The 27,542-nt window shown below is 36.7% G+C and overlaps 1 protein-coding gene across 1 annotated transcript in view; it reads right to left on the bottom strand.

Moving 5' to 3' along the window:
• The window catches only part of LOC112709094 (disease resistance protein RPV1-like), an 86,177-nt gene extending 61,250 nt beyond the window's left edge, over positions 1-24,927 (bottom strand). The window contains exon 1 of the mRNA XM_072202031.1: positions 24,047-24,927. Within this exon, the coding sequence (XP_072058132.1) occupies positions 24,047-24,906 (860 nt within the window). The 5' untranslated portion in view covers positions 24,907-24,927. The remainder of the gene's footprint in view (positions 1-24,046) is intronic.
• Positions 24,928-27,542: the final 2,615 nt, after the last annotated feature.

Below are 27,542 nucleotides of genomic sequence, written 5' to 3'. Positions count from 1 at the left end.
ACAGTTCAATGGGGAGCAGCAGGTGCCAAGCACTTTGGTGAACCTTGACAAGTATGAAGCGTGTATTACTTTTTGATACTTATATGAGTTTAGATGTTTGTTATTCTGGTAGTGATAGTAATTTATACACTTCCTGTGTTTAATGACAGGTACCTGACCACCACTAGCCGTGGTGAGGATGTCTGGTGACCGGAGCGACTTCAGCAGTGATACGATGGATGGACCTAGAGGTTCGATCCCAGTCATAGGATAACCGTGCATTATACGTTTGACACCAGGCCGACCAGAGAGTACTATGATTGGTGGCGTCGAGATTGCCGTGTTCGGCATCTGTCGGGGAAGGAGGTTTTGGAGAACCCAAGACTTGTAGAGTTGCCCCTCGATGTACAACCCACAACCAGCCAGCCTAGGGATGATCTCGCCCTTCCGAGAGGTGTGCTGGACAGAGATGTGCGAGGGAGATCAGGGAGGATACCCGACGACCCGCTAGGAGGGACAGAGGCCAAAGAGAGCATCGACCAGGTGATCCGGTTAGGAGGAAGGGGGTCAGGCCTCGTCGGGTTAGGGTTGATGCAGAGTCTGACGAGGAGGCGGAGTATGACCATCAGAAGGATCATGGTGACATCCCACAGGACAGAGAGGCTTCACATCCGGGTCTGCCTCCTCCACCTCCTCCCCCTCCCCCGGCGCACGGAGCGTGGCTATCATCCGGTTCTAGTGGGCAATAGTCTCGGGCAGCCTGGGACACATCACCGCCAGGTAGGTATGAGGGAGGTCCATCCGAGACCCACCAGGACGAGGAGGAGATGCTTGATAAGATCTTTATTGATGACACCTTCCAGCTTCACACCGCCACGCCCGGGGACATGGATAGGATAGCCGAGTTGGTCCGCACAGGCAGGGAGGTTGGTATCGGGGAGTACCAGCACTCATCAGCTTCGACACCTTGTTGTACGACTCTTCCCAATCCCCGTATATTTGTGAAATTGCCTTCTTCTTTGCCATCCACACCTTTCTGTAGGATGGTTTGGAATGATAGCTTGCCTGCACCGCACTTTACAAAACTGGAATACTCACAAAGGGGTTGGACTGAATCAATGGCAATATGACCCTGCAGATCAAGCTGCTGTCTAACTGACGATGGTCTTGAGACATGATGGGTGCTAGACAACTGTGCGTTCCACCAACCCTTCGAACCTCCCTACACACAACAAAACAGTATTGCTTCAGCCATATCTCAAACCTACTTAATATATCATACAGAAGTACTGAAAATCACAATTAAAGTTGAACTTACCAGTATCTAAGGTTCTGCCGAAGGGCCACACAGAGGCTCCATTGGCACCCATTCTCAGTTTAACGGCACTGCACATGGTACTTTAATTGGTCCGATTTGATCATCCGGTACTCTGCACTTTTGCAAATACTGTAGTTCTTCACACCCTGAAGCACTGCTTCTCGGCTTTTGAACCTGTGTCCGACCCGAAACTCTACACCTCCGTCTAGGTTGTAATCCTCTTCACTTGTGTCCGAAAATGGAGTCTTTTCATGCATGGCGTCTAGATCTAGACTGAGGTGGCGGCAGGACATGGCGCGCTGCAGTCTGGGCAGGTGTCTCCGAAACAAACTCATCCTCATCCCCACCATCAGACAAATCACTGTCCGCACTGTCCGCCACGTAATCGTCGTCCGACTCCTCCTCGCCCTCCTTTGCCTCATCCACTGAAATGGCGACATGAATGGGCAGTGGTGCGAAAGGTCGGTCGTCCTATATATATGTCGAGTGTACGAAACTCCCACCACCGCTATGTCCCACCTCAGCGGAAAGCTCCATTACCTGCTCCACCATGATCCTCCCATGGATGTCGAACATCAGTCGCACATGCTCGTCCCCTTGAAGTCGGAATAGTCGAAACCGGAAGACTCCGTTACCCATGGGTGCTAGGAACCTATACGCCACCCTTCCGATCTCCCTTACTTCTATACCACCGAGCTTGTTCAATATCAAACTCTTCAAATCCGACAACGTATTCACACGCTGAGTGCGAAATAATATCGGACCCTCACACTCAAATGTCACCCCGTTGTCGTTTTTTCTCATATGACAATTGGGATAAACAAGCACAACTATGTATGGACTGTTACCGGCCAATGATGCCTTATTTTCGTGAGAAAAATCAGACAGAAAAAAGATAGAAAATGTTTGTGGAGAATACCAAGAATTACACATCCTTTTATAGCTGCTGCCAATTTGTCCTTTGTTTATCTCGTTTATAGTGTAAACGAGATGACAGTTTCATGTATCTCGTTTACAGTGTAAACAAAATATACACGTGGCAGCTAAGTTGTTTTATCTCGTTTTATATTGTAAACGAGATAAGACTAAAAAATTTAAATCAATAAATATTTTTTAAATTATTTATTTTAGTAATTATTACATTTATTTTATTTATAAAAAAAAATCCGACACTTGTCCCATAGAGTTAAGAAAAAAATGTATAATTATATATAATAAATATATAATTGCTCGCATTGTTATGTTATTTTTGTCTTCACAATCAATTACAAATTATTATTATATTGTCTTTCTCTCTATTTTATTTTATATTATTGTGTTAAATTTAATTTAGTATCAATGCTAAAAATAAATAAATAAATTGACTTAATAAAAAATTATTAAATAATAATAATATAATTTTTGAAAATAACTAATGAATTAATTATCAAACTAAAGATTAGTTTTTAAATATAAGTATAATTATTAGTTTTTTTTGTCATGAAAAATGAGTACAGATAAAAAAAAGATATTATTTATCTATTAATTAATATTTTTATTTTAAAATAATATAATATTTTTTAATTTTACTCTTGTTTATAACAATTGGATATTGTTACTAAATTTCGTATGTCCTAAGTATTATAACAATGCAAATAGACTTTCTAATTGAGCATGAGGTAATGGGTAGTTAAAAATTACAATGAGTGATGGAATAATTATTTAAGAATATAGAATTTAATTTTCATGTATTTTACATATAATTATATTTTTAAATTATAAATTAGCATATATGTCCATTGATTTACATTTTTATTTATTAAATATGTGTAAAAGTAATAAAAATAAGTTAATTAAACTAATAAATTATTTATAATTTAATTAAGTTCAAGTCTTGAAAATAAAAAAATATTTTTTTATAAACTATATATAACGGAGGATATTTTAAAATAAAAATTTGTATATCAATCTTTTATAATCTTCATATTTCATGATATATAATATAAATATAGATAGATAAAAATATAAATATAAATATCACTTTTTAACAAAATTTATTTTAATAAAATTTTGTTCCATAACTAATTTTTTTTGAATTTGTCTTGAAATTAGTATATGATTGAAAGTACTTTAGTCTTTGGCTGATATATTAATCTAGTATATTTTTTTAAAAAAATACAATTTAATCTTAAAATAACAACATAATTTATCACTACGTAAACTTATATATAATTTCATCACAATTAAAAGTGTTTGATTGTTTATGAATCGGATTATATCTTAAAATTTATAGTATTTATTCATATTTAATTTGTAATTTATGGATATAATTCAATTTATAAGATGATCGGATTAAATCGCGAATATCACATCTATATTAGCATATTCGATTATATATTCACAGATCTACATTAAATAATAAATAATATATATGTTATTTTCATGTTTTATTTCAATTACTATTTTTTATTATTATTCATATGTATTTTATTATTTTATTTTTTTGTTATTTAAAAAATTAATTTAATAATATTTTAGGAGTAAATATGTTTAAAAAAATAAAAAATAATTTATTAATTTTTTAATATAAATAAATTTTTAATATATTTTTTATTTTGTAAATATATCTGATATATGATCCGATCTAATTTGATTCGTAAATTTGTGGATCGAATCCAAATATAAAAAAGTACATATATTTTATTCAATTTAATTCAATGAGTTAAATGCGGATCGAATCAAAATTTTAGTCATTTTTAATTCGATTCAGTTCAATATATAAACATTTCTAATCATAATTCAATTATATGATCTGTACAAAATGAAAATAAGATAACATTAAAATTCTATATTAAAGAAGTGACTTGTATCTTATAAGGTATTATATGTTACTTTTCATTTTTATCTATCTATATTTTAAATATATAAGTTTAATTAAATAATTATATAAAATTATTTATACTAAAATAAACCCTTACAATTTTTGAACTTCCTATGGTAAATCTTTGTTCACTAACCCAATTCCATATTGGGCCAACCCGCTTACACTTACATGACATTTCTATTCTCATAGTCAACTCATCCTGACTCAGTTAAGTTTATTAAAAAAAAAAGCAACATGAATCAATTAGTTTTGGACCCTGCTTGTCATTTGCCAACACTAGCACCGCTGAATGCTGATAGTGATCAAGATTTTAAAAACAGTTAAACTAGATTAAACCATGGTTATTCGAATCGAACTGATAATTGATTCGGTGTCTGGGTCATTGAATTACTATTTCAATCGATGAGTTATTGATTTATTTAGTTGATCCGGTCATAATTAAATAAAATAAAAAATTATAAAAGTAAATTAAAAATTAAATACATATTTTCAAAAATATATTAATAACAATTAAATATTAGTTCTTAGATATAATTTATGGTGTAAAATAAGATAATAAATTAGTCACTAATGCAAAATACTTTCTCAATTTAAATGAACAAGAAAAAAACAAAAAATAACACAATCAATATCAATATATTAATATGTTTGTATGCTATGTGTTGTTACTTGTTTGGTATTTATATCAATTTATACTTAAAAGGATAAAAAAAATAAAAATTTATTTATAGTTTATTATATATTTAATTTTTGTTACCTATTTATTGAGAAGCATGCAGGCGCAGTGGAAAGGAGAGGCATATAATTGGACTCATTTTGGAGTAAATTGGACGGAAACTCCTACCATGGTTCGCGGTGCGCGGGTGCACTATGAATCCGCGCGGGTCTAATAGAATATGGGATAGAAATCTATCTATTTTCAATAGATTTGACCATCGTTGACCGATTCAATTACAGATTTGGTCCAAACTACTAATCAAATCGGCCAATCGATTCAGTCTAATTCTGCTACCTATAGATTAAACATATCATAACCAAATCATTTTAATGTCCATGAAATAAGAAAGAAGAGAAATAAAAAAAAATTCAAATCGCTTCGGATAAACAGTTATTTAAATATAGATCTTTTGGTCAAATTTGGATATGAATTAAAGATTTTTATGTCGATAATAATAACAAACAAAATTCAACCTACTATAACTTAAATAGCATAATTTTTTTATACTCATTTAAAAGTTATAAATTTTAATTTTATTTCTAATTTCAAAAAAAAATCATAGTCATCAATATATACTAAATTCAACGGGCCAATAAAATCTTTCAACTTATACCTGCTTTCAACAAGGTCCAAAATTAGTTCTATATGTCACAGAAGTGCCAACAAGTATAACCTATAAGAATATGGCAATTGGTAACAACCCAATAGAAATGAGTACTATAAAAAGTACTCTTTACTCTAATTAATTAAAAACAATTCGTTCATAGAATAAAATTATTTTAGTACATAAAGTACTTATTATGGTTATTAATTCTAAAAAAGGAAGATTTTTATGCTCATGAAAAGTAGTGTTTAGTATTAAAAATATAAAAGTAAAACATACTACTTGATTTTGGCATAAAATATAATTAAAGAATATGAGTAAATATCAAATTATTATATTACATTTATATTAATGTCAAAATTTTCTAAAACTTGGCAAACTTAATTATCGAACTAATATAATGTGATTCGACAATTAAATAAATAAAATTTATAATATATGAAAAGTCATTTGATCCTAAGATAATTAAAACTTAGTGTAAATATATTGTCCTTCTATATATAGAAAAATTCTAACATTCACTCATTTGAATAAATGTTAATAACCTTTTAACTAGAAAAAAAAATATCCTTTTTATTTTTATTGTATAAGTCCAAATGTCCAATGACAAGTCTAAATTAGTCATTTTAAAGAAACTACTACATAATTTTAAGAAAAATATAGTAGTTGTTTTTACATTATTAAATTGATTAAAAAATATTTTTTTAATTAAAAGAAATTTTTTATTATTTAATGTATTTAGTAAATTTTTAATAATAAAAATAAAATTATTAAAAAAATAAAAAATTAAAAAGTTATAATTTATATTTTTTTAAAAGACTTTTTTAAAAAAAGTATTTTCATCTAATAAATAAACAAAAAAAAAATATTTTTATCTTATTTTATCCAAACATAATTAATAAATAAATAATTTTTTTACATAAAATATCTAAATATAAAATTATTTTTATTTTTATAAAAAATTTTAAAAAATATCACTAAAAAAATATTTTCTAAAAATAACGTCCAAATAAACTCATAATCTCCTTCATAATAATTGCTATTAGAATAATAGTTTTCATCTTTATTAGAACTCCCTAGCGATCTATTGTAAAAAAAATAAAATTCATATAATAAATTGATAAAAATATATTTTATTCTATATTAAAAATAATTATAATACCGACCTTACCAAAAAAATAAATAAAAAATAATAAAAATATTTATTTATAATTAAAAGAATGATATAGTATTTTCATATAAAATGTCACCGAAAAGAGGATTGTTCTTTTCAAACTATTATTTATTATTTTTCTCTAAAATTTGATGATGGTCTTGTAATTAAATTTAAAAATAATTAAATACAATAATTTATTATTATATTTGAAAGTTATTGATGAACTTAGCATCTTCTATCTATAAGAAGAGGGAAAAATTGTCTTCTTGTGAATTGAGGTAGCAGGACGGGTATATTTCAATATTTTGTTCCTTACATCTGTCTATAATTTTAACTATATGTTTCATTATCTATTTTATTGCTGATATTTTATATATTATTCTAAATCTATACTAGTAGATATCTTACATACCAGCTCCGTTTTGACTTGAACGTGATACTTCTCTTTTTTTTTTTTATGAGATCTCTCTTATTTAATATAAAATAAAATACAAAATAGTAAAAAAATTATATAAATTTTAAATATAATTAACGTTATTACATTATAAATTCTAATTAATTTTTAAAAATATTTAAATTCATGTGAGTGTGATAGACAGGTAGAATTAGAGTTTCCGTTGTATATTATTTGTATTATATATTATTAATAATTGATAAAATCTGCTGTTGGTGTTATAAAATAACTAAATAAATAAATAAGAAAGAGGTAACAAATATAAAATATGGAATATAATTAGATAACTTTAGTAGTAATATTTACTACAATTATTATTATAAAGGAGATGATATATATAGTAGTAGCGTATGAAAGAGAGAGAGAAAGAGAGAAAAGTTTCGTATATAGATAATAGAGAGAGAAGATTATTGTTATACACTGAGGTTCAACCTCTATTTATACATGAAATCAGGCTTCATTTTCCACTATTATTAAATGTAATGACTTTGGAAACTTAGCATTTTAATATGGAAAAAGATGAGCCACCTATGGTCATCCACATTATTCTTATCGTAACACTCTCCCTTGGATGACCATTTAAGATTATTACCTCGTTAAAACCTTACTAAAGAAAAACCCAGTGGAAAAAAACCTTAACGAAGGAAAAAGAGTACAATATCCTTTAGTGATGGGGACTGCCTCATTAAAAACCTTGTCAAGAAAAATCTAATGGGAAAAAACCTGACCAAGGGAAAAAGAGTATAGTCTCCCCCTCTTGCCGACATCATTTAATGTCTCAAAATTGGTGCATCCCAGTCTCATGTACCAATCTTTCAAAGGAGGATTTTGGGAGTGACTTTGTAAATAAATCTGCCAGATTATCACTTGAGCGGATTTGTTGGATAACAATTGTTCCTTGATTTTGAAGATCATGAGTGAAGAAGAATTTGGGAGAAATATGCTTTGTTCTATCACCTTTGATGTATCCGCCTTTAAGTTGAGCAATGCATGCTGTATTATCTTCAAACAGGACAGTTGGAGCTATCTTATGATCAATCAATCCACATGATGACAGAATATATTGAATCAGGCTCCTCAGCTAAAAACACGCGCGACTAGCTTCATGAATTGCTAGTATTTCAGCATGATTAGAGGAGGTTGCTGCTATTTTCTGTTTCGTGGACCTCCATGATATAGCTGTACCACCATATGTGAATAGGTATCTTATTTGGGATCTCCCTTTATGTGGATCAGACAAATATCTAGCATATGCATAGCCAACTAATTGTGACTTGGATTCATAGGGATAAAACAATCCCATATCAACTGTTCCATGGAGATATTGAAAGATCTGTTTGATTCCACTCTAATGTCTTCTGGTTGGAGAGGAACTATATCTTGCTAGTAAATTCACCGCGAATGATATGTCAGGTCGCGTATTATTGGCAAGGTATATCAGCGCTCCAATGGCACTAAGATATGGTACTTCAGGACCAAGGATATCTTCGTTCTCTTCTATAGGACGGAATTGATCATTTTCCACATCCAAAGATCTTACGATCATTGGGGTACTCAAAGGATGTGACTTATCCATATAAAATCTTTTCAAGATTTTTCTGTGTATGTTGTTTGATGAATAAAGATTCCATTTTTTGTATGCTCGATCTGCAGGCTGAGACAAAATTTAGTCCTTCCAAGATCTTTCATCTCAAACTCTTATTTTAGAGTTTTTATAATTGTTGGAATCTCTTCAGGAGTCCCAATGATATTTAAATCATCAACGTACACAGCAATTATAATGAATCCATATGCAGTTTTCTTTATGAAAACACATGGGCAGATATCATCATTCTTGAATCTGTTTTTGGCTAGATACTCAGTAAGACGATTATACTACATTCGTCCAGATTGCTTTAGACCGTATAAAGATCTTTTCAATTTAACTGAGTATAACCCCTGCGAAAATTCATTGGATGGTTTAGACATCTTTATTCCTTCAGGGACTTTCATATAGATACCCCGATCTAATGAGCCATATAAATAGGCTGTTACCACATCCATTAAATGCATATGCAGTTTATGATATGCAGATAAACTGACCAAATAACACAATATTATCGCATCCACTACTGGGAAATACGTTTCTTTATAATCTATACCGGGCCTTTGTGAAAAACCTTGTGCCACAAGTCGGGCTTTGTAGCGCACAACTTCATTTTTCTCACAAATACCCATCGGTATCCAACAGGTTTTACATCTTCAGGAGTACAGACTACAGGTCTAAAGACTTCACGTTTTGCAAGTGAGTCTAATTCAGCCTTCATGGCTTCTTTCCATTTTGGCCAATCATTCCTTTGTCGACATTCTTCGACTGATCTTGGCTCAAGATCCTTACTTTCATGCATGATATTTAATGCCACATTATATGCAAGTATTTCATTGACAATTGTCTTATTTCGATCCCATTTCTCTCTTGTAAAGATATAATTTATCGAGATCTCATCATTTTCATAATTTTCAGGTACCTGAACGTCTTCTGGCGTTAAAATTATATCAGAATTTTGGACAACTGCAGGTGTCTTTATTATGTCTTTTTCAACAGGAATAATATTTACCTCTTTTCTCTTTCGAGGATTTTTATCTTTGAAACCGACAGGCCTGCCACGCTTTTGGCGTGTATTTGCTTCAGTGGCTATTTGTCCTACTGGGACATCAATTCGAATTGGGGCATTTTCCGCCCTGCCACGCTTTTGGCGTGAATTTGCTTTAGTGGCTACTTATCTTACTGGGACATCAATTCGAATTGGGGCATTTTCCGCTGGTATATAAGATTTAGTTATCCTCTTTGTATCGGAAAATGCATCAGGCAATTCATTTTCTATTCTTTGCAAATGTATAATCTTTTGAACTTCTAGTTCACATTGCCCTGATCGAGGATTTAAATGCATCAACGATGATGCATTCCAATTAAGTTCCTTTTCAGGAAGCTTATTCTCTCCCCCTAATGTTGGAAATTTTGATTCATCAAAATGACAATCCGCAAACCGGGCTTTAAATATATTTCCCGTTTGTATCTCAAGATACCTCACTATAGAGGGAGAATCATATCCAACATATATCCCCAATTTTTTTGGGGTCCCATTTTGGTGCGATTAGGTGGTGCAATGGGAACATATATCATACACCCAAATATTCTTAAATGGGAGACATTTGGCTGCTGGCCAAAAGCTAATTGCATAGGAGAGAACTGATGGTAACTCGTTGGCCTCAAACGAATAAGTGCTGCGGCATGTAAAATAACATGCCCCCAAACCAAGGTTGGGAGATTTGTTCTCATAAGCAAGGGTCTAGCAATCAATTGGAGGCGTTTAATAAGTGATTCTGCTAACCCATTTTGTGTGTGAACATAAGCTACTGGATGTTCAACACTTATTCCATTAGCCATACAATAAGCATCAAAAGCTTGGGAAGTAAATTCACCAGCATTATCAAGGCGAATTGCTTTGATTGGATTTTCTGGAAATTGTGCTTTTAATCGAATAATTTGAGCCAGTAATCTCGCAAATGCTAGGTTGTGAGAAGACAATAAGCACACATGTGACCATCTCGAAATGGTGGATGAATAGGTCCACATATATCACCTTGAATCCTTTCTAGGAATTCAGGGGACTCAAATCCAATCTTTGCTGGTGATGGCCTTAAAATTAACTTTCCCTGAGAACATGCAGCACAACAAAATTCACTAGTTTTAAGAATCTTCTGGTTCTTTAGTGAATGTCCATGAGAGTTTTCAATAATTCTCCTCATCATGGTTGTTCCCGGATGACCCAATCTATTATGCCAAGTTATGAATTCATTTAGGCTAGAAAACTTCTGATTTACAATGGCATGTGATTCAATTGCACTAATCTTGGTATAATATAACCCAGATGAAAGTGAGGGCAACTTTTCTAGTATAACTTTCTTATTTGAATCATGAGTTGTGATACATAAATACTCATGATTTTCCTCATTCATAGTCTCAATATGATATCCATTTCGGTGAATATCTTTAAAGCTCAACAAGTTTCTTCGAGACTTGGTAGACAATAGTGCATCATTTATTATGAATTTTGTTCCTCCAGGAAACAAAATTATAGCTCTTCCGGAGCCTTCTATCACATTGCTCGAGCCAATAATAGTATTAACATATTCTTCTTTTGGCACAAGATGGGTAATATATATATATATATATATATATATATATATATATATATATATATATATATATATATATATATATATATATATATATATCACTTTTAAGAATAGTGTGCGAACTTGCACTATCCGCAAGGCAAATATCTTCAGAATATGTCTTTGCTATTTTTCTTCAAAACAAATGATAATTATAAAATGAGTAGAAGTACATGCACAGTTAAATTATTCACATGAATACTTAACAAACACATACACATATCAAACTATTCCATCATTGATCAAATAGCCAATATTACCTTCAGAATCCTTAAAGAAATTAGATACATCATAATGAGTGGTGAAATTTTCATTATTTGAAACAAAATTTGTTTCTTTTTCTTTGTCATCCATTTTCAAGGATGCTTGATAAAGATCAACTAGGTACCTTGGGGTACGACAGGTACGTGACCAATGGCCCTTTCCACCACAACGGAAGCATTTATCCTCAATTGATATACTTTGCCCATTATTTCTTTCTTTATCCCACTTCTGGTGAGATCTTTCTTGTGAACATAATTTCTTTTCCTTCCATAATTTTTCTTGTTATCAAAATCTTGCCATTTACCTCTTCTGGGGTTAATTGCCGCATTTACTTCAGGAAATGGGGCGGCACCAACTGGGTGCGCTTCATGATTCCTTAAAAGTAACTCATTGTTGCGTTCAGCAACAAGACAGCAAGAAATTAACTCAGAATATTTTTAAATTCTTTTTCTCGATATTGCTGTTGCAGGAGCACATTCGAGACATGGAAGGTCAAGAAAGTTTTTCCTAACATATCGCGCTTGAAGAAGTATCACATGATTGTACCTTTCTTCAAAGTCTTTCCACAGATCTGCAAGATCTTTTAATGTGTGATATTCATTTTTCAATCATTTGTCAAGATGACGATGAAGGAAAATCATGGCCTTGACTTTTATCCTTCTGGGATGTATTATTTTCAGCCTCAATGATATCTTCAAGATCCATTGAATCAAGATGGATTTCAACATCTATATCCATGATAAATAATTATTTCCAAATATATCAAGAGCATTATATTCAAGATGAAAGAGTTTCGAGATGAATAAACACTTTTGAGATTATCTGTCTTGGAGAAATCCGGAAGCTCCACCAACTTTTGGGAATCTGTTAGATCTACTTCCTCTAAATTAACAAGATTCTGCAATAATGCAAATGGAAAAACCAAAATGGTAAACCATAATATGGGGTTAAAAAATCACACCCATCCATCAAACAAATGACAAAACATGCATTGTGTACAAACCTGAATCATCCCAAAGTCTTTTAAGTTTATTGTTTCGGATGCGAAGAGTAACAAGCTTCTCAGGACAAAAATTCAATGGCAGATATGGCAAAGGGTAGGCATCCCAATCCAAGTATCTTAATTTAGAAGGAAATGGCTTTAGTCCTACGGGAAGCTACAGTTTATTTAATCTGCCATCACTTTCTGATGGGATATATAATTTGAGAAATCTTAACTTAGGCATCTTTTTGAATGTATCAGCATTCAACTGTAGATCTGCTATTTGAGACATATCAAACACTATGCTTTCAATAGAATCAGTTCCCTGATAAACAAAAAGAAAAAGAAATGAATTAAATCAAATGAAATCAAGTAATATCAAAACATTGCCTCTAGAAATTCAACTAAACTATATCTCTATTCTAACAAATTTTCTCCCAGAAAAGAGTGTGTGGCTTACTTTGTTGTTTCCCAAAACATCCCGAATATCATTAGAATCCCACAAGTGGCTACGATTTTCAGGATTTCCACTAGATTGTTGACAAACGATATCCCAACCTAATTCTTGGATCAAGTCATGCATCCGCACACAATTATGAGATATAGCTATTAAAGCTCTATCAAGAAGGGATCTCATGCCAATAGCTGCATACAAGCCACAACTGTCTAACAGATTAACTACGTATTCTACAAGCTCTCCCTTAATAAAACATGCGATGTCTAGAAAAATTTGTTTTGCCTCATCATCTAATCCATCATAACTCAATCTTAAAATATTCTAAATTTCTGGATCTGGTGTCTTCTCAAGCTTTTGCAATGCACTATGCCATTCAGTTTTACTCTTTGAATAAAGAAAAGAACCCAATGCTATTAAGGCTAGTGGGATGCCTTTGCAACAGCCAACTGCTTTCCATGATAGCTCATAGTATCCAATTTGTTGATAGTCTTCATTGAATGCATTCAAACTAAACAGTTTAAATGATTCATGAGAGTCTAATATCTTCATCTCATATATTGTTTCAACTGTTGGAACCAGCACATTTTTGTCTCTAGCTGTGATAATGATCTTACTACCTGCGCCACACCATTGAAGCTTCTGAACCAGGTAATCTAATTGCTCTAAACTACTCACGTCATCAAGAACTATGAAATTTCTTTGTTTGCTTACCCTATCCTCAACAAAAGGTGGATTTTCATGTGTTATTTTGCCAAAATTTTCCCTGGAAGAGCTCCAAATAAAGTCGACGACGTAACTTAGTTAGTCCATACTTTCCTGATCTTTCCCGTACATTTTCTAAGAAGCAGGAGCCTTCAAATGTATAAGAATATTTCTCAAATATAATTCTTGCTAGAGTTGTTTTTCCTATTCCCCCTATGCCACAAATTCCAATCATTCTGACTTCAACAGATTCACTTAATAGTGATTCTATCTTTTCAAGATTTTCACTAATGCCAACGAGACTTTTACTATCATTGGGTGGGTAATGGTCAATCAGCTTCTGCAAAATATCTTTGACAATATTCTGAATGAATTCAATATTGTCCCTACAATATGAAGGAAGAGGAAAGGGGAGGGGGTCAAGACATAACATTAGGAGCAGTGTAACACGATCGTCAAAAAAATTGAACAAAAAGGGGTTCCTTAACTCAATAAACGCATACTTACCTATAAGAATGGGAGTCCAAGCCTTCTAAATTTGCTGCTGCAGTGAAAGCTTCCCTCCACTTCTGAACCTCCGCCTTCTTGTTATTCTGCAACTGTTTTTTAAACGCTTCACTGTAACTTCCTAGTTGATACCTTACATGTGATGGATCAATGTTGTAGAAGACAGGTATAACAAGCCGTCCAAATTCTTTCTTGCACTACATTATTTTAACCAGTTCTTGCAAGCACCACTTTGAGGATGCGTAGTTCTTTGAGAATACAACAAGCAAAAGACAAGACTTTTCAATTGCTCTGAGGAGGAGGGACGTGATCGAATCTCCTTCGTGAAGCAAGTCATCAGTGTATGTAACTATCTGCTTTCGAGACAGGGCTTTGAAAAGATGGGAAGTGAAGCTTGCGCGTGTATCCTCACCTCTGAAGCTGATGGAAACATCATACTGTAAAGCAGGTAACAGACTATTCAAACGGGAAGAACCGGAATCTTCGACCGGTCGATTCACTTTTGGATCCGAATCCAACACCCGGTCTGAGGTATTAAAATTGTTAACCGGTGGCAGATCTTGGAACTTCACCGGCGTAATTCGCGGAGGAACAATAGCACCGCCGTTGACTTTGGATTTCAGTTTAGCTGGGAAAGGTTGGGTGGACGCAGAATTAGGACCGTTACCAGGGAAGATGAATAATCTCATCCGAGCAGTTTTAGGAGAATTTCTATAGAGGTTATCATACTCAAGCATCAGGCTGTTTAGGCCGCTGTCGCTGGTGATGGATATTAGGGCGTCGAAGTCATCGCTGGGGAGCTGATACTCAAGCATCCACTTCAAGTATCAGCTCCCCGGTGATGACTTCGACGCCCTAATATCTGTCACCAGCGACAGCGTATAACAACCACCCCTTCTAGAAACAAAATTAAATTCGAAATTTAAAAATCAGTTAGGAGATAGGCTTAGAATTTTGAATTTTCTGGATAGAAATCCAGTAACCACCCTCCGTTTGAAATTAAAATTATCCCAACCACCCTATCCCCAAATGTATATAAATAGGGGTGCACCTATAGGTAGAAAGTCACTCCTCTCAAATACTAATCCTCTCCCTTCTCTCCCTACAAAAAATATATTCTGTGTGCAAACACAAGAGGCAAGCTCAAAAGAAGCGTTAGGAAAAAGAGTAGGGAATTATGCTTTTCTTACTTTTATATTGGCATGTAGTATGCTCTATTTTATTTCCTTTCCATTCATTAATGGCTACCGTCCTTTTATGTGTCTAATGGCATTAATGATCCTTTACTTATCTTTCATCCATATTGATCATGATTATTTCTTATGTTAATTATGCCCTTTTGATTCATATCCCATAATTTTTTATGCGCATTTACATGACCCTTTATACCACCATATTATTATTCCTTTAATGTTGAGAGTACATGTCCCTTTATAAATGTTTTATTTAATCACCCTAATTTTCTATGTGCATTTACATGACATTTTATACCACCATATTATTATTCCTTTAATGTTGAGAGTACATGCCCCTTTATAATGTTTTATTTAATCACCCTAATTTTACTATGTGCATTTACATGACCTTTTATTCCATTATATTATGATTATCTTTTTAATGTTAATAGTACATGTTTTTTTATGAATAAATTTAATATACCCCATTCTTACTACATGCACTTAGATTATATTTTATACATTATATTACTAATATCTTCTAAGGATCAAGAGTACATGTTTCCTTATAATTGATTTATTCAACTAATTAATATCCCTTATTTTATTACGTGGAATTATATTAACTTTTATACCATTAGATTAATAATATTTCTTTGAGTTAAGAGTACATGTCCCCTTATAACTATTTCATTCAACTATTTAAAATATCATTTTTTTCTATGTAATGGACATTTGTACGATATTTTATATTATTAATATCCCTTTAGGGCCTAGAGTACATACTTTCTTATAATATCCTATTCAACATGCTCATTTTATCATAGTATATGTCCTCCCGCTCTTGCATGATCTATTCTTGCATAAATCTCTTCTTGTGTATGCCTAAACAACTCTAATTGTAAATTAAATTGAGGGAATGATCCTTCGGTACGGGAAGGTGACCCCCAAAGACAAGATATCGAGATGATCTCTTGGTAAGAGAGGGTGATTGATCGAGATGATCCTTCGGTAAGGGAATGTGATCGCTAAGACGTTCGAGATAAGAACCTTCGGTAAGGAAGGGGACTCTCATTTTATACCGGTTTGAACTCAATACCTTTCATAAAAGTTATAAGTTGAGGAAAAGAGAAAGTATAAGGCAAAGTTTGATCATAATGATGTTCTCTTTTTTTTTTTAAGATTTATTTATGAACATGTCGATGTTTCATATGTTACTATTCTTCTATTTTTTTTCTATGTGCTTTTCTTTTTACCTATGTGCTTTACAAGCAAGAATCATATTACATGACATGTCGTACGACTCTTTTTAAAATTCCGCACGTGTGCTGGAGATAGGCATGAAGGTGTTGCATAGCACTCCTACTGAGACCTTAGGTTCTCATCCCTTTTCTTTTCCCATACTGTCTCTAGAGGAACATGGCACGGCGGATAGAGACGATGCAGTGCCCCCCGAAGGTAACTTCTGAGTATAACCCCTCGAAGCACGTGTGGGTAGTTACGATCACTACTACCGTGCTCCAAACCATCTACTTAGGTCGAGAGTTCGTGGAGAAAGAATCCCAACTGTCCGTCGTCACCTTCCTAGATAAGAACGCTTCAGCATTCAAGAAACGGTCATCCGAAGTGGTGTATCTCGAATCAGATTCTGAGACGGAGGAAGAAGAATTCAACAATTCTGACCAGGAGAAAGACGCCATGAAGGAGGATCTAGAGGAGGAGTCGAATCCTTGCGAAAGTCCAAAGGTGGAATACGTACCCTATTCACCCACCTCGGCACCCCGTCGAGTCTTAGTTCATCCCACACTAAGGAATCGAATCTTCACTGCGCGAAAAGGTGTTGGAGGAAGACCACTGATACCCCGATTCGTGAATAACTGAAGGGTCCCGATCAAGGATAGGATGGGACACAAGTATGGGAGCCTCTTCGACAAAATTAGTTAGGACGTATTAGTTTCTTTAATTACCTTTAAGCATTTTATTTTGAACCATACTGATGGATAAGTTATTATTCAATTCCATCGTTTTAGTGCTACTCGTTTTCCCCGTCACGTGCACTCCCCCCTCCCTTGCATGACGATTTAGTCCATTTTCTATCTCTATCAAGTGTGGCACCTTATTTAAAGACCTTCATGGATAGGATTTAACCTAGGGTATTACATTATTGGTATCAGAGCAAAGTCGATCCTAGGGATCGTGCCTTAGGAGGTATGACTAATAAAAGTTTCTCCCTATGATTATCCATGAACAGAGGACTTATGGCGAGTCATGGACGCCCATGTAGATCGAGCTCGAACTCCTCATCCCTTGCAAAGCACATGAAGGAGATGGCCAAGGTGATGAAGGAACAGGCCCAAGCCACTACCCTGATGGCTCAATAACTGTTCATTGGGGATAGGGGTCCCAATACTCCCAGGCTGGAGGAAGGACAAACCAGTACGTCTTTTGCTGACTTTAAGAAGATCGGTCCGCCTGAGTTTCGTGGGGCCCTCGACCCTGATATGGCAGAAGAATGGCTGACAGAAATGGAAAAAGTATTCACAATTTTTCCATGCACTGAGGTGCAGCAAGTGAATTACGCTACCTTCATGCTTAAATCTGATGCCGAGTTCTGGTGTGATGGAGCAAGACGGTTGTTGGAGGATGCTGGAACAGATATCAGCTGGGCCACCTTCAAGGAAGCTTTCTACAAGAAGTACTTTCCCCTTTCTATTCGAGAGTCCAAGGAGATGGAGTTTCTTCAGCTGAAGCAAGATAGGATGAGTATTGCAGAGTACACGGAGAAGTTCGAGAGGCTCTGTAAATTTTTCGCAATGTATAAGGCTAATCCAAACGAAAAGTGGAAGTGTATGAAGTATCAAGGAGGGCTCAGGGCAGAAATCCTAACCGCAATAGCTCCACTGGAAATCCGGGAGTTCTCTCCCTTGTTAGCAAGTGCCAGGTGATCGAAGAATGCACCAAAAAGCTAGCATCAGAAAGAAGCGAGGCTTTCAAGAAAAGGCAGCTAAATCAAGGATCTTCTCAACAGCCATCGCAGAAGAAGGCCTTTCTTGGAAGACCTACAGGAAGGCAACCTCAACAGGACACGAGTCGTCAGAAACCTCCCACTGACCCCCTACCAAAGAACACCGAACTCAAGGAGTGTGCTTCGTGTGGGAAGCAACATAGGGGTAGGTGCCTTGCCAGGCAAAATGTCTTCTTCCGATGTTTTCAGTCGGGGCATATTGCCAGGGAATACCCAGCAGTTCCTCCACCCTCTGCCAATGCACCCCAGCGTCAGGGGCGAGTCTTTGCCCTCAGCAGCGAGGAATCCCACTAGTCAGAAGATCGAATCGAGGGTAAGTGCACAATTAATGGAGCTCCTTTAACTATTTTATACGATACTGGTGCTTCTCATTCATTTATATCTCTCTGCTACTAGTAGAATCAGTTTACCCATGACCAAATTATCATATGTCCTACTAGTAACCACCCCAGCCGGTAAGAGTGTCAAAACTCAGCAGGTTTATCAGAGGACTTGCATCCTCATTTCAGGTAGGTCATACCTTGCTGACCTAGTGTGCCTCCCTTTAGTAGGATTAGACATCATCCTAGGAATGGATTGGCTCAACAAAAACTGAGTCTTGTTAGATTGTTTTGAGAGAAAAGTCATCTTTCCTTCCCAATCCATACAAGACACCAGTGACCTTCCAAAATCCTCCAAAGCTACAGGTACGAGGCAAAAATATGCCTTGCTAAATTCGATAAAAGCAGATTTCAATCAGGAGTTGGGTGAGATACCAGTAGTACAAGACTTTTCAGATGTCTTCCCCGAAGATATTCCCTCTTTTCCCCTAACACGAGAAGTCGAGTTCTCCATAGATTTGGTGCCTGGGACGGGACCAATCTCCATAGCCCCTTACCGGATGGCTCCGTTGGAGCTCACTGAACTGAAGAACCAACTGGAAGAGTTACTGCAAAAGGGATTCATCAGAATAAGTGTCTCTCTCTAGGGAGCTCTAGTTTTATTTGTGAAGAAGAAAGATGGCAGTATGCGTCTCTGCGCAGACTATAGACAACTTAACAAAATCACGGTGAAGAACAAGTATCCCCTCCCAAGAATAGATGACTTAATGGACCAACTACAAGGTGCAACAGTGTTCTCCAAAATTGACCTGAGATCAAGGTATCATCAAATAAGGGTAAGAGAGGAAGACATCCAAAAGACGGCTTTTCGAATGTGATACGGACACTACGAGTTTACAGTAATGTCTTTTGGGTTGACCAATGCCCACGCCGTCTTTATGGACTACATGAATAGAATCTTTTGACCTTACCTTAACAGTCTCGTGGTGGTGTTCATAGATGATATTTTGATTTTCTCCAAGACAGAAGAAGAACATAAGGAGCACTTGCGTGTAATACTAGGAACCCTCCGAGAGAAAAAGTTATACGAGAAACTATCCAAGTGTGAGTTTTGGATGAAGGAGGTACAATTTCATGGACATATAGTTTCTGGCAACAGAATATCAGTAGATCCAAGTAAGATGGACTCTGTACTAAACTGGGAAAGGCCGACGTCAGTAACAGAAAAAAGGAGTTTTTTAGGATTGGTGGGCTACTATAGGAGGTTCATAAGAGGGTTTTCCCAAGTAGCCCTACCGTTAACTCGCTTAACCAGGAAGGATACCCTGTTTATTTGGACACCAGATTGCGAAAGAAGCTTCCAAGAGTTAAAATGTCGCTTGACATCCACCCCAGTACTAACCCTACCTAACCCCGACATGGCTTTTGAAGTCTACTGCGATGTCTCAGGGCAAGGATTGGGTTTCGTACTAATGCAATGCAAAAAGGTAGTGGCGTATGCGTCGAGGCAACTGAAGACCCACGAAGCCAACTATCCAACTCACGACCTTGAACTAGCCGCGATAGTATTTGCACTGAAAACATGGAGACACCATTTGTATGGAGTTGGGTTTCAAGTATTCTCTGATCATAAGAGCTTAAAGTACCTATTCGACTAGAAGGAACTCAACATGCAACAAAGGAGATGGATGGAGTTCCTTAAAGACTATGACTTTGTTCTAAACTACCACCCGGGGAAGGCTAACCTAGTGGCTGATGCTCTGAGTTGGAAGGTACTCAAGGCATCATGGCTAATGATAAAAGAGGCAGAGTTGATAAAGAATTTCAGAGACATGAACTTACAAGTCACCCCCGCTCCAGAAAGCATACATCTGAGCTACCTAACAGTGACAAGTCAATTCAAGGAACAAATAACTAAGGTGCAGAGCTCCAACCCCGACTTTCAAGAAACCCTGCGCCTTGTCAACGAAGGAAAATTGAAAGGCTTCACCAAAGGAGAGGACAAGGTATGGAGATACCAAGGTCGAATCTGTGTCCCAAGGGAAAGCGATCTCCAAAACAAGATCACGGAAGAAGCCCATAAAGTCGATTTTACCATTCATCCTGGCATGACGAAGATGTACCATGATTTGAAGAAGATGTTTTGGTGGCCAGGGATGAAAAAGGATTTGGCTACGGTCGTGAATAAATGTCTGATTTGTCAGAAGGTAAAAATCGAGCATCAAAAACCCTCAAGGGTATTGCAACCCCTTGGCATCCCAGAATGGAAGTGGGAGGACATATCGATGGATTTCATCATGGGACTACCTCGTACTCAAACAGGACGTGATGCCATATGGGTCATTGTGGACCGGCTTACAAAGACTGCCCATTTTCTACCAATCAAGGCGACCGACTCGTTAGAAAGACTAGCCACGCTATATATCAAAGAGATCGTGAGGTTACACGGGGTACCATCAACCATAGTCTCGGACAGAGACCCAAGATTCACCTCTAGGTTTTGGAGAGCATTGCAGAAGGCGTTTGGGACAAAGTTGTGCTTGAGCACATCATACCACCCGCAAACAGACGGACAAACGAAGAGGACCATCCAGACGTTGGAAGACATGTTACGAGCTTGTGTGCTAGACAGACCAGAAAAGTGGGAGAGTCACTTACCACTGATCGAGTTTGCTTACAACAACATTTACCATGGTAGCATCGGAATGGCACCATATGAGGCACTGTACAGGCGAAGATGCCAATCTCCTTTATGCTGGTATGGACCAGAAGAAAAGGGCTACTTAGGACCAGAATTAGTAAGACATACCACAGAAGATATCAAAAGGATAAGGGAAAGAATGCGCACCGCTCATAGTCGACAAAAGAGTTACGCAGATCAATGAAGAAAATCCCTCGAATTTCAGGAGGGTAATCACGTGTTCCTAAAAATCACCCCCACCACCGGGGTAGGAAGGGCTCTTAAGGTACGAAAACTGAGCCCCCAGTACCTGGGTCCATTCCAAATCCTCCGATGTATAGGGAAGTCAGCATACCAGCTCGCCCTACCACCAAATCTATCGAGGCTACACAATGTGTTCCATGTGTCCCAACTCCGAAAATACCAGCACGATCCAACCCATGTGTTACAGCAAGAAGATGTAACACTCAAAGACGACCTGACTTTTGAACTACCAGCCATGAAGATTGTAGACGGAAGCACGAAGCAACTAAGGAACAAGACGATATGACTGGTAAAGGTGGCATGGGGTAGCGGCAATTCAAGGGACTACACATGGGAAAAGGAGGCAGACATGAGACAGAAGTTCCCGAACTTGTTTACAAGTAACGATCATGGTGAAGATTTTCTTTCCTCCCCAACAGTGGGGAAGTTAAAATAAGACCCCTAAAGTTATTTAACAACCCTCATCGACCAATTTCGGACCTAGAATTTGGGGACAAATTCTTTTCTTACGGGGGTGAATAAACACTTTTGAGATTATCTGTCTTGGAGAAATTCGAAAGCTCTACCAACTTTTGGGAATCTGTTAGATATACTTCCTCTAAATTAACAAGATTCTGCAATAATGCAAATGGAAAAACCAAAATGGTAAACCATAATATGGGGTTAAAAAATCACACCCATCCATCAAACAAATGACAAAACATGCATTGTGTACAAACCTGAATCCCATCCCAAAGTCTTTTAAGTTTACTGTTCCGGATGCGAAGAGTAACAAGCTTCTCAGGACAAAAATTCAATGGCAGAGATGGCAAAGGGTAGGCATCCCACTCCAAGTATCTTAATTTATAAGGAAATGGCTTTAGTCCTACGGGAAGCTGCAGTTTATTTAATCTGCCATCACTTTCCGATGGGATATATAATTTGAGAAATATTAACTTAGGCATCTTTTTGAATGTATCAGCATTCAACTGTAGATCTGCTATTTGAGACATATCAAACACTATGCTTTCAATAGAATCAGTTCCCTGATAAACAAAAAAAGAAATGAATTAAATCAAATGAAATCAAGTAATATCAAAACATTGCCTCTAGGAATTCAACTAAACTATATCTCTGTTCTAACAAATTTTCTCCCAGAAAAGAGTGTGTGGCTTACTTTGTTGTTTCCCAAAACATCCTGAATATCATTAGAATCCCACAAGTGGCTACGATTTTCAGGATTTCTACTAGATTGTTGACAAACGATATCCCAACCTAATTCTTGGATCAAGTCATGCATCCGCACACAATTATGAGATATAGCTATTAAAGCTCTATCAAGAAGGGATCTCATGCCAATAGCTGCATACAAGCCACAACTGTCTAACAGATTAACTACGTATTCTACAAGCTCTCCCTTAAAAAAATATGCGATGTCTAGAAAAATTTGTTTTGCCTCATCATCTAATCCATCATAACTCAATCTTAAAATATTCTGAATTTCTGGATCTGATGTCTTCTCAAGCTTTTGCAATGCACTATGCCATTCAGTTTTACTCTTTGAATAAAGAAAAGAACCCAATGCTATTAAGGCTAGTGGGATGCCTTTGCAACAGCCAACCGCTTTCCATGATAGCTCCTCATATCCACGTTGTGGATAGTCTTCATTGAATGCAATCAAACTAAACAGTTTAAATGATTCATGAGAATCTAATATCTTCATCTCATATATTGTTTCAACCGTTGGAACCAGCACATTTTTCTCTCTAGCTGTGATAATGATCTTACTACCTGCGCCACACTATTGAAGCTTCTGAACCAAGTAATTTAATTGCTCTAAACTACTCACGTCATCAAGAACTATGAAATTTCTTTGTTTGCTTACCCTGTTCTCAACAAAAACGGATTTTCCTGTTTTTTTTTCCAAAAATTTTCCTGTAAGAGCTCCAAATAAAGTCGACGACGTAACTCAGTTAATCCATAGTTTCCTGATCTTTCTCGTACATTTTCTAAGAATCAGGAGCCTTCAAACGTATAAGAATATTTCTCAAATATAATTCTTGCTAGAGTTGTTTTTCCTATACCCCATATGCCACAAATTCCAATCATTCTGACTTCAACAGATTCACTTAATAGTGATTCTACCTTTTCAAGATTTTCACTAATGCCAACGAGACATTTACTATCATTGGGTGGGTAATGGTCAATCAGCTTCTGCAAAATATCTTTGATAATATTTTGAATGAATTCAATTTCGTCCCTACAATATGAAGGAAGAGGAAAAGAGAGGGGGTCAAGACATAACATTAGGAGCAGTGTAACACGATCGTCAACAAAATTGAACAAAAAGGGGTTCCTTAACTCAATAAACGCATACTTACCTATAAGAACGGGAGTCCAAGCCTTCTAAATTTGCTACTGCAGTGAGAGCTTCCCTCCACTTCTGAACCTCCGCCTTCTTGTTATTCTGCAAGTGTTTTTTAAAAGCTTCATTGTAACTTCCTAGCTGATATCTTACATGTGATGGATCAACGTTGTAGAAGACAGGTATAACAAGCCGTCCAAATTCTTTCTTGCACTCCATTATTTTAACCAGTTCTTGCAAGCACCACTTTGAGGATGCGTAGTTCTCTGAGAATACAACAAGAAAAAGGCAAGACTCTTCAATTGCTCTGAGGAGGAGGGACGTGATCGAATCTCCTTCGTAAAGCAAGTCATCAGTGTATGTAACTATCTGCTTTCGGGACAGGGCTTTGAAAAGATGGGAAGTGAAGCTTGCGCGTGTATCCTCACCTCTGAAGCTGATGAAAACATCATACTGTAAAGCAGGTAACGGATTATTCAAACGGGAAGAACCGGAATCTTCGACCAGTCGATTCACTTTTGGATCCGAATCCAACACCCGGTCTAAGGTATTAAAATTGTTAACCGGTGGCAGATCTTGGAACTTCACCGGCGTAATTTGCGGAGGAACAACAGCACCGCCGTTGACTTTGGATTTCAGTTTAGGTGGGAAAGGTTGGGTGGACGCAAAATCAGGACCGTTACCAGGGAAGATGAATAATCTCATCCGAGCAGTTTTAGGAGAATTTCTGTAGAGGTTATCATACTCAAGCATCAGGCTGTTTAGGCCGCTGTCGCTGCTGACGGATATTAGGGCGTCGAAGTCATCGCCGGGGAGCTGATACTTGAAGTGGATGTCACCGGCGGCGTCAAAGAGGGCGGAGAGTTCGGCGAGCATGGCGGTGAAGTCGATTCCACGGTTCACCGCCATGCTCGCCGAACTCTCCGCCCTCTTTGACGCCGCCAGTGACATCCACTTCAAGTATCAGCTCCCCGGCGATGACTTCGACGCCCTAATATCCGTCACCAGCGACAGCGTGTAACAACTACCCCTTATAGAAAAAAAATTAAATTCGAAATTTAAAAATCAGTTAGGAGATAGGCTTAGAATTTTGAATTTTCTGGATAGAAATCCAGTAACCACCCTCCATTTGAACATGTCGATGTTTCATATGTTACTGTTCTTCTATTTTTTTCTATGTGCTTTCCTTTTTACCTATGTGCTTTACAAGCAAGAATCATATTACATGCCATGTCGTACGACTCTTTTTAAAATCCCGCACGTGGGCTGGAGATAGGCATGGAGGTGTTGCATAGCACTCCTACTGAGACCTTAGGTTCTCATCCCTTTTCTTTTCCTATACTATCTCCAGAGGAACATGGCACGGCGGATAGAGCGATGCAGTGCCCCCCGAAGGTAACTTCAGAGTATAACCCCTCGAAGCAAGCGTGGGTAGTTACGACCACTACTACCGTGCTCCAAACCATCTACTTAGGTCGAGAGTTCGTGGAGAAAGAATCCCAACTGCCCGTCGTCACCTTCCTAGATAAGAACGCTTCGGCATTCAAGAAACAGTCATCCGAAGTGGTGCATGTCGAATCAGATTTTGAGACGGAGGAAGAAGAATCCAACAACCCTGACCAGGAGGAAGACGCCATGGAGGAGGATCCAGAGGAGGAGTCGAATCCTTGCGAAAGTCCAAAGGTGGAATACATACCCTATTCACCCACCTCGACACCCCGTTGAGTCTTAGTTCATCCCACACCAAGGAACCGGATCTTCACTGCGCGGAAAGGTGTTGGAGGAAGATCACTGGTACCCCGATTCATGAATAACTGAAGGGTCCCGATCAAGGATAGGATAGGACACAAGTATGGGAGCTTCTTCGACGAAATTAGTTTGGACGTATTAGTTTCTTTAATTACCTTTAAGCATTTTATTTTGAACCATACTCATGGATAAGTTATTATTCAATTCCATCATTTTAGTGCTACTCGTTTTCCCCTTTCACGCGCACTCCACCCTCCCTTGCATGACGATTTAGTCCATTTTCTATCTCTATCAAGTGTGGCACCTTATTTAAAGACCTTCATGGATAGGATTTAACCTAGGGTGTTACACAGCGGCCTAAACAGCCTGATGCTTGAGTATGATAACCTCTACAGAGATTCCCCTAAAACCGCTCGGATGAGATTATTCATCTTCCCTGGTAACGGTCCTGATTCTGCGTCCACCCAACCTTTCCCAGCTAAACTGAAATCCAAAGCAAACGGCGGTGCTATTGTTCCTTCGTAAATTACGCCGGTGAAGTTCCAAGATCTGCCACCGGTTAACAATTTTAATACCTCAGACCAGGTGTTGGATTCGGATCCAAAAGTGAATCAACCGGTCGAAGATTCTTGTTCTTCTCATTTGAATAGTCCGTTACCTGCTTTACAGTATGATGTTTTCATCAGCTTCAGAGGTGAGGATACACGCGCAAGCTTCACTTCCCATCTTTTCAAAGCCCTGTCCCAAAAGCAGATAGTTACATACACTGATGACTTGCTTCACGAAGGAGATTAGATCACGTCCCTCCTCCTCAGAGCAATTGAAGAGTCTTGCCTTTTGCTTGTTGTATTCTCAGAGAACTACGCATCCTCAAAGTGGTACTTGTAAGAACAGGTTAAAATAATGGAGTGCAAGAAAGAATTTGGACAACTTGTTATACCTGTCTTCTACAACGTTGATCCATACTTGTAAGGTATCAACTAGGAAGTTCCAATGAAGCGTTTAAAAAACACTTGCAGAATAACAAGAAAGCAGAGGTTCAAAAGTGGAGGGAAGCTCTCACTGCAGCAACAAATTTAGAAGGCTTGGACTCCCGTTCTTATAGGTATGTATGCGTTTATTGAGTTAAGGAACCCCTTTTTGTTCAATTTTGTTGACGATCGTGTTACACTGCTCCTAATGTTATGTCTTGACCCCCTCCCCTTTCCTCTTCCTTCATATTGTAGGGACGAAATTGAATTCATTCAGAATATTGTCAAAGATGTTTTGCAGAAGCTGATTAACCATTACCCACCCAATGATAGTAAAAGTCTCATTGGCATTAGTAAAAATCTTGAAAAGGTAGAATCACTATTAAGTGAATCTGTTGAAGTCAGAATTATTGGAATTTGTGGCATAGGGGGTATAGGAAAAACAACCCTAGCAAGACTTATATTTGAGAAATATTCTTATACGTTTGAAGGCTCCTGCTTCTTAAAAAATGTACGAGAAAGATCAAGAAACTATGGACTAACTAAGTTACGTCGTCGACTTTATTTGGAGCTCTTACAGGGAAAATTTGGCAAAATAACACAGGAAAATCCACTTTTGTTGAGGACAGGGTAAGCAAACAAAGAAATTTTATAGTTCTTGATGACGTGAGTAGTTTAGAGCAATTAGATTACCTGGTTCAGAAGATTCGATGGTGTGGCGCAGGTAGTAAGATCATTATCACAGCTAGAGACAAAAATGTGCTGGTTCCAACGGTTGAAACAATATATGAG

Source organism: Arachis hypogaea, chromosome 9 (genome assembly GCF_003086295.3).
Source record: "Arachis hypogaea cultivar Tifrunner chromosome 9, arahy.Tifrunner.gnm2.J5K5, whole genome shotgun sequence".
Classification (NCBI taxonomy): Eukaryota; Viridiplantae; Streptophyta; class Magnoliopsida; order Fabales; family Fabaceae; genus Arachis; species Arachis hypogaea.
This window is presented reverse-complemented; position numbering and strand designations above follow the sequence as displayed.